General features: G+C 61.8%; 1 protein-coding gene across 2 annotated transcripts; it reads left to right on the top strand.

The window, feature by feature from the left end:
* The first annotated feature begins 1289 nt into the window (after positions 1-1289).
* NRTN (neurturin) lies at positions 1290-6104 on the top strand. 2 transcript variants are annotated; one of them, XM_075444205.1, is made up of 3 exons: positions 1290-1938; positions 2930-3076; positions 5030-6104. In XM_075444205.1, the coding sequence occupies exons 1-3, from the start codon at positions 1929-1931 to the stop codon at positions 5476-5478; spliced, it is 606 nt and encodes a 201-aa protein (XP_075300320.1). In that variant the 5' UTR covers positions 1290-1928; the 3' UTR covers positions 5479-6104. The 2 variants fall into 2 exon arrangements, with proteins under 2 accessions (XP_075300320.1, XP_075300319.1); XM_075444204.1 differs by having other exon boundaries at positions 2839-3076.
* Positions 6105-8767: the final 2663 nt, after the last annotated feature.

Below are 8767 nucleotides of genomic sequence, written 5' to 3'. Positions count from 1 at the left end.
CATGGACGCTTGCCCCACCAGATGCTGAGCAATAGCCGCGGGCAGCTGGCTCACAGCAGCCTGGCATCACCACAGGCACTCGAGGTGTGGGGGGTTTTGGGGGTGCGGGATGGGGCTGAGCCGGCGCGTCTGTACCCGCCACGTCCAACAGAGCGGTGGGAGAGCCCGGAGCCGTGCCCGCAGCCACAGGTCCGGGGAGCACGTGGCAAGCCCCTCATGATGATTAATCATTGCTGGGAATGGGTTTATCATATGTGGAAAGCAGGACGATGGGAGGGCGCAGCTCCGACACCGTCCCGGTGAGTCACGGCCGGGATTCCTTTCTGCCTGTGCGTGTTTTTCCTTCCCCCCGACACCGACCTTCAGGCTTTCCCTGCAGGTTGACACATGTGGTCTGTGGCTTTTTAGAGCAAGAGAAACCAAAGGCAAAGCCTGGAATATTTTTTTGGGTTTTTTTTGGCTTGTTTTGTACATCAGAGCTGGGGTTTTGGTCTTTTGAAAGGTCACTGGTGAGCGGGTGGGGGCCAAAATTGCTGGATGCTGAAGTAGGAGGCTGTTTTATGGGACACGCAGCAAGGCTGAAACCGCCCTCCTAAAATTTTATAGGCTCACAATAAGCCAGAGGCCCTCTCTCAGGTGGACGGATCGCGTGTCGCAGCCCTGCTCCATCGCAGCCCCTTCCTGCCGGGCGCGGGGTGAAGGGGGCCAAGCCCCCCAGGAGCAGCTCGGGAGGTGACGCTGAGCTCTAGGGTGTGTGTGACCCATTGCTGGTTGCCCACTGCCGTATTCACCTCCCGAAACAGCGGCTGCCGGACGCAGCTTGTCCCCCCGGAGAGCCGACCGCTGCCGCCCAACACGGCACCGCAAGCGGGGTCTCTCCCCCACCCCACACCCCCGCCGCCTGCGTCGCCCGAGCCTGCTGCTTCTTCACGAGCCCTTCAGTCTCCAGATTTCGCAAGCTCTCCAAGAACAAACTGCAAATTTCTTGGTCATTTAGCACCCGTCCCCGCTGCCTTGCCGGGAGCCGTTCGATGCTGGTGAGTGGTTTTGGCGCTTGTTCCCCGCTCTCATCTCAGAGGAGAAGTCTGACTTGAGGCACCTAATGCTGACCATGCAAGGACACCCGGTGGCCTCCGTCACCCTCCCCGCGCCCGCAGGACCCACTCGAGCTCGGCTCTGCCGGAGGAGACGCGGACGGGGATGGCACCGTCCCCCTCCCGTGCTCTCCCCAGCAGCCACCCGCGGCCCGACGCGCGTTCGCTGCCGGTGCTTATCGGCGCGGCGTCTCGGCCAGCTCCGCCGCTCGGTACCCCGGCGGGATTTCATGATCTCACCTCCTTATATGGTGAAACTATTCTTTTTCCAGCTTGGCATTGTTTATAGCCCAGTTGAAAATATTTAGGCTCTGGCTGGGCTCTACAATTATCTTGTAACCTACGGGGCATGTAATTAGTGTTAGTTAACGAGCAATTACCTACATCCTTTAAAACAGAGGGTTGCTGGTGATGAGGCAGCCTCTGCAGCCCTTCTTGTTGTTTTCTACAAGAACAGTAAAAGCAAACCTGTCAAATTCCATTTTAAAATCAACGCTTTTCCCCCCACCCCGATGGATTCTATTTGGCAAATATTGCTAAACTGGTGTTGGGTTTTGTTTTTTTCTTTTGTCTTCCCTCCTTTTTTCCCCCCCCACGTGGAAGATTTATTTAAAAAGGAGAAATGTTTGGAGTTCGCAAGGAGCTGAAATAAAAAAAAGGGGCCAGGAGGCGGCTGCCAGTCCGTGCTGCTTCCCAGCGCCTGTCTTTGATGGGGATCTCATGGCCGACAGCCCGTTGAGGAGCGCGCGGACCCGATGCCCCGCGCCCAGCCCGGCCGCGGGCTCCGCTATAAAACCCCACCAGATCCAATCCGCTTTGGATGGCGAAAACTGAATGGCGCAAGGTAAGGGCCCAGCTCACCTGCGAGGGAAACGCCAGTGGGGTTGGGTTTGTGCTTTGAGGAGCTGCTGGGCTGCAGCCCCGGGTGATGGGCACGGCCGAGGTGCCCGCTGCCACCACAAGCCTTGCAGCCGCGCCGGGACGCTCCCGCCGCCCCATTCAGTTTTTTCCTGAGCTTTTCATTATTTTGGCTGGTTTCGATGGAGCTGCCCCATCAGCACGCTGGCAGAGAGGGATTCGGGCTCTGGTCGAGCAGCGTGGCCGTGTCTACGGACGGGGTCTGGGCGGGCAGCTGGCAGGAGTGGACTCGTGGAGCTCCTCGCTGGTGGAGGGGACATCAAACCGCTCCGGGGCTCTGCGAGGGAGTGGGGAGGACGATGGAGCCGGGGAGGACGATGGAGCCGGGGAAGATGATGGAGCCAGGGGCTGCCTCCGCTGCTCATCCCATCCCAAGGATGGAGTGCGCCGGGTGGAGAGGTGTCACAAGCCGGCGTGGCATGAGTTCGTCTGTGCTTTACTCACAGCCGCCCTCTGCGATATCGGGCCCCGGTGTGAGGAAACCTGGCTGGAGCGAGGGGAGGTGGATGTCCACCTGCCTGGCCAAGCTGCATGCTGTCAGGAACAGATCAGATCAAGACAGTGCCGTGTCCCCATTGCCGCCACCAGCCCCGCCGTGGCCAGTTTCCCCTTTGCAGCCCAGCCCTGGGCTGCACCTCATCTCCGTGCCTCAGTTTCCCTATTGGAACACCAGACTGGTCTTGGGAGGGGACGAGCTGGAGCCAAGGGGACGCTGGTGTTCCCGTGGGAGCCGGTCAGCCAGCCCGAGCCATGGGACGGGGGGAGGGAAGAGGGGGCCATGGGCGAAGGCCGCGTAATAAGGATATTTGTTTTGCCTGTTTTGCAGAGTTTCAATGTTCTGACTTGCTCTAAGATGAAGGTATGGAAGTTTGCAGCCATTGCATCGATGCTCCTCAGTTCCATGTTATCCATTTTAGTTTGTAGAGACATGTTCAACGGAAGCCGGAAATACAGCCCCTCGCCTTCCTCGCCGTCTTCCTCACGGGCATCCTCCTCCTCGCTGCCGGCGGCTCCGCGGAGATCCCCACGAGCCCTGCAACGCCACAGCTCGCTGCTCTCCCAGTGTAAGCCGCTGCGCCCCTGCCCCGGGCCACCTCCCTCCCGCGCCCGCGGGACCCGGCCCCAGGACCCCTACGGCGGGCGCTTGCGGCTCGCAGGACGCAGCCCGGCGCGTTTATTCCCCCTTTGCTTTCCCCGCCGCCCTCTCCTCCCCTTTAGGAGTGTTGAGAGAGGAGCTCGGGGGGCGGCGGGGGGGGCTGGGGGTGGCAAGCGAGGGGTCCCGCAGAAACGCAGCCGCTGGGCACCAAACCCCGCTGCGAGCGCGTCAGCTCTCCACGTTGGGAAACCGAATGCAAACAGCTCATCTTCACGCGAAGAAGCTGCGTTTTTAGCTCCAAACGTGCTTTTTCTTAATTTTTTTTTTTTTTTAATTTCGGCATTATTTTTACAAATGCAAGATGTCAAACAGGAGCTGAGAGCGAGGGGGAACGGCTGCGCTCTGCGGGGAGGCGGTGGCTTCGCCCGCGGCACCGCTCGCCCCGGTGCGCTGGCAGCGTGTGGGAGATCTCCAGCGTGCTTGTTTGGATTCCAAACCAGAAGAACGTCTTTTTTGGGTTGAAATTTGGCAATCGATGACAAGCTGTCAAATTACGCTTTCCTCCGTCTTTCCTGCGCCTCCCCCAGCGCTGAGCTGGCCCAGCCCCGGCTTTGGGGTCAGGACGAAGGGACTTGGACATTGCCAGTGGCGGTTGGGGACGTTTTGCCTGTTGGCAGCTGCCCTAGGGGTCTTGGGGGGGGCAGCCCTTCCACCCAGGCCATAGAGAAGCAGTGCAAATATTAAATTTATTGGTGTTTCTCCCCAATCCCACCGTGGCTTTTCTGCAGGATCTTCCGTCAGTCGGGATCAGGTGCTTTTCCCACCTTTTCCCCTTATTTTTTGGCGCATCGGGGTGGTGCCACCAAGGAGCCGTGCCAGTGTCTCGAGTTGCTGCCGGGACGCTCTTTGCGGGCACTTCGCCCTTGCGACGTCCCAGCCATGGGGCCAGCGCCTGGCCATGCCCGACCACAGCCATCAGAAAACCATGGGCATGGCAGGATTTAACTGGGGGTTGTTTTCTTCCCCCCCTAAATAGTTGACTTTTAAGCGTGAACTTGATGTTCTGCAGTGGAAGGGGTTGCTTGGGACAGCTCCAGGCAGGGGAGAGCTGGTAGGGAGGAAAAAAGAAAATAGAAGAAAACAGGGCAGGAGAGGGAAAGGGGAGGGAGGGGCTCAGGGTTTTTTCGCCCTGCTGCCTTCCTGCCCTCACGGGCTGGGGGTTGCTTGGCCACGGCCACCCCCGTGTCCACCCTGGGGCTCCCAAGGCCACGGGGGATCTCTGGCCTTGCGGTTTGGGTTCCAAAGCCTTCGGGCATCTCGTGCACATCTCAAAGACGGCTTCTGGGAGACGCTGGGTTCGGCTGCGCGTTGTCGGGCTGCGGGGCTGAATTTTGCAATTTTTGCAATCGCTACCGGGCATGGAGTGAGCTGGGAATGAGCACATGGGGATGGCCACCATCCTGGGGGAAATTCACCCGCCCTAAGGGACATCCATGCTGGGGGGGCATTCAGTTGCCCCAGGGGATCTCCATCCTGAGGTACATCCACCTGGCATGGAGGACTTCCAACCTGGGGGACATCCACCCACCCCAAGGGACCTCCATCCTGGGGAGCATTCATTTGCCCCAGGGGATCTCCATCCTGGTGGACATTCACCCACCCTATGGGGGCCTCCATCCTGGTGGACATTCACTTGTCCCAGGGGATCTCCATCCTGAGGTACATCCACCTGGCATGGGGGACCTCCAAGCTGGGGGAACATCCACCCACCCCAAGGGACCTCCATTCCGGGGGACATCCACCTGTCCAGGGGTACATCCACCTGCCCCAGGGGACCTCCATCCTGGGGGACAGCCACCCGCTCCGGGGAACGCTCACCACCCCAGGGGACGCCCGCTGATGTCCGCCCCTTCTGTTGCAGACAGCCGCTTGCTGGAGAGCTACACGGAGGGGGAGATCCGGCAGCTGGTCTCGGCGCTGGTGGAGCGCTACAGCCAGGCCATGAACTCGGGTGGACACGAGCTGCCGCTGTTCCCCCGGGCCGGCAGCCGCAGGAAGCGCGCCCGCGCTCGCCACAAACCCTGCGCCCTGAAGGAGCTGGAGGTGAGCGTCAGCGAGCTGGGGCTGGGCTACGAGTCGGATGAGACCGTGCTTTTCCGCTACTGCAGCGGCACCTGCGAGTCGGCCATCCGGAGCTACGACCTCTCGCTGAAGAGCATGAGGAGCAGGAGGAAGATCAAGAAGGAGAAGGTCCGGGCTCGACCCTGCTGCCGGCCGCTGGCCTACGACGACGACGTCTCCTTCTTGGATGCTTACAACCGCTACTACACCGTCAACGAGCTCTCGGCCAAGGAGTGCGGCTGCGTGTGAAGGGCCGGGCCCCCGCCGGGAGGAGCGGGCGGGAGAGGCGATGCCCCAGCCCCGAGACCCCGCTGGCCACCATGCAGAGGGACCGGGGGCTGCAGCGGCGGGAGAGGGACGAGCCCCAGACCTCTGGCTGGAGGAGGAGAGACTGAGCTGCCGCTGCGTCCCGCGGCGTTACCGTCCCGCTTGCTGCGCAGGACTAGAGACGTGGCTGTCGGTGCCGGCGGAGGCTGCGGCCGCTGGAGTGGTGATGACTGCTTGCGGCTGTTGTCCCCCCCAGAGGTGGCCCGGGGGTCCCCGTCAGCCACCCCGGAGGGTGACAGTGGGTGTGCGACGTGCACAGGGCGCATTCTGCTCTCGGCGTGCCCGGGGTGGGTTGGGTGCACAGGTACAGGTTGTGGTACCGGCAGAGGGGGGGTTGCAAAGCGGGTGTCACCTGCACAGGGTGTGGAGTCTCCTTCTCTGGAGACATTCAAGCCTCGCCTGGACGCGGTGCAGCCTGCTCTGGGTGACCCTGCTCCGGCAGGGGGTTGGTTGGGGGATCCCCAGAGGTCCCTTCTGACCCCTGCCATGCTGGGATGCTGGGATTCTGTGTGTGTGCCACACGCATCGGTGCTGACTGGGCGTTACGTGTCGGGCGCGGTGGGCTTGTGCGGGGGGGGGGGGGGGGGGTGTTGTGCGGGTGTTGCAGCGTATGGCGTGGTGCCGGCGGGGCGTGTGGCGCTGGGCAGAGTGTGCTGCATGCACAGTGTGTGTTCTGGGGTGTGCTGCACGCGCGGTGCGTGTTACGGGCTGCATTACAGCCGCGGGGCGCATCAGACGGCTGCGGGTGCCCCGTGCTGCCCCAGGACAGGGGGGCTGAGCCCTGCCATCTGTCGCTGCCCTGTGTGGGGGTCTCCCAGGGTTTCGTGACGGCCGTGCCGGGGTCCCTGCGCTGCCAATTCGGCACCCCAGATCCCTGTGTTTGGGAGCAGAGGTGCACTGACCGTGGTTTGCGCTTGGGGGAAAGGCTCAGGCTCGGCTCCCCGCGCCCGCTCGTGCCCCCTTTGCCATCGCCTCGCTCCCTGCAGCCCTGGGCTTTTCTTCTTAAAACTCGTGATAATCTGAAGTAACTGGATTAACCTCCCGCCAGCCGCCGCTGGGCTGGAGACCTGCCACTGCCAGGGAGGGGACGGAGCCCCACGAGGCCACCAGCGAAGCCCTGGCACTCGCCACCCTCCGCCGGGTTTGCAGCGCGGGCAGGAGCGGCTGCGCTTCGGGATCCCCCAAAGCCGAGGCTGCCCATTGCCGCGGCGGGGCTGGAATCCTGCGGGAGAGGGGACTCAGGCCTGGGGTTTGGCTCCGGTTTGCATTTACAGCAGTGTCACTCTTGTTTACTCTGCGGAGAAATAAATGAGACCGCAGACTTTTGCATTCTCTGGGCAGGCTATATTTGTTGCCTGGGATTGATGGGTTTTCTCCCCTTGGCCCTCTTCCCAGAAAAAGCAAATCATAAACAGAAGGAGAATATTGGTGTCATGTCCTGGGCATTAACCAACAGGAGGGAAAACGCTCCGCTCGCTGCCCCCCGATCGCATCCCAGCTCCTCGGTCCAGCTGAAACGGGGGTGGGGGGGGGAAAGGGTCCCGTGCAGCTCCCTCGCAGCGCGGCAGCACTGAGGGTGCTCGTGCAGGCGACCACCGCAGCCGCGGGATGCAGCTGCGGGATTCGGGGGAGCGGGTCAGCATCCCCTGGGGCAGGAGAGCTCGCCGTGGGATGGGATCTCCCGCGGGAGAGCAGCAGCACTCCCGACCTCTGCGCAGGGCCAGGCTGCGCTGGGGTTTTTTCGCTTTTTGTCCAAACGGGGCTCTTGGCTGAGCGGAGCCGGGATGTAGCGCGGCAACATAAACACCGTCCTTCAGCAGGGCTCCCCGGAGAGCAGCCTGCACTCTGTAACGCAGAGTTTTTCCCCTCGCTGTCGGGAAAGGGAGGAGGCAGCCGTGGGCACGGGGTGCGAAGCCCACCCGCGGGGCACTGCCTGCGCTGACGAACCGGCGAGGGCTGGCGAACCCGCACCCCGGGGGTGCGAATGCCGCTGAGACCGGACAAACTCGAGGCACGTTGCAGGCGCGCGGAGCTCCCGGGAGGGTTCGCACCGTTGGGTTTGGATGGAAGGTAAAAAAAACAAACCAAAAATGCCCAAAATTAGGAGCTGGGGCTGTGCAGTGGGAGCAGGATGGGGACGGCAGATGGGCAGCCGGCGGCGTGATCCGCGCCGTGCTCACGGCAACAAGCGGCTCACTCTTGACTTTAAAAAAAAAAAAAAACAAAACAAAACCCCAAACTCACCCAAATCTAATAATAATAACTGCACTCTCAAGGGCTTGGGTGCTTTCCAGTTCTCACTACTATAAAACTAAAATTAGTTTTGTTGCAGAAGCCTCCAGTTAAAAAAAAAAAATAGAAAGGGAACCAGAGCAATAAAGCAAGGTGAGGTGTCGCAGAAGCAGTGCAGGACCAGGCGCCACGGGAGGAGGATTTGCAGCGGGGTTTGCTGGCGCTGCCTCCGCTCACGTCGCCCCGAGCCCGCAGAGGGGCTGGGAGGCGGCGGAGCTGCTGCGTTTCTCCGAGGGGCTCTTTGCGCCCCGGTTCGGGAAATTTGTGTTTTTGCAATATCGAGGGGTTTGGGGTGCGGTGACGTGCAGACGCCCAGCGGAGCGCGTGAGCGGGCTGACGGCTCTCCCGCCCCTCGGGACCCTCCTCTCGCCAGGGTCTTGCTGGGAGCGGCGGGGCGGCTCGGGAGCAGGCGGAGGGTGCTGGGCACCCCAGACCCGCTCGCCAAGCCTCCAGCTGCAAAACACCTCCCGGCGCGCCCGCGCCCAGCGCAGATCCGGCTTGCAGCCCCCAAAACCAGGCACACCAGGGGGGAAAAACCCCCCAGTGCAATCTGTGTGTTACAAACCAACTTGAGTAGCTCCAATTAATCCTTTTTTTTCTCTTTTTTTTTTTATTCCTTCCACCCTGGCGGCAGCCGAGCACCGGCCTGTGCGGAGGTGTAGGGATGCGCCTGACCTCTGCCGCTGCCGGCGAGGCGGCCGAGCACACGGCGCCTGCTTCATTTCTTAGCGTGCAGCTGGGTTGCAGCTGGGATTTGCAACCTCCAAAAACTCCCCGACCAGGTCTCGGGGTTTGCTGGGGCGTCGCGGCTGTGGCCGAAGGATGGCTTTTCGCTTGCATGTCTTCTTTCGGGCGTCTCACTCGGGGTCGCCTTCTGCGTGAAGCCCCTCCGGCTCCGCCGCGGGAGCGTGGCTTGAGC

This window comes from Opisthocomus hoazin, chromosome 27 (genome assembly GCF_030867145.1).
Source record: "Opisthocomus hoazin isolate bOpiHoa1 chromosome 27, bOpiHoa1.hap1, whole genome shotgun sequence".
In the NCBI taxonomy this organism is placed as follows: domain Eukaryota; kingdom Metazoa; phylum Chordata; class Aves; order Opisthocomiformes; family Opisthocomidae; genus Opisthocomus; species Opisthocomus hoazin.
This window is presented reverse-complemented; position numbering and strand designations above follow the sequence as displayed.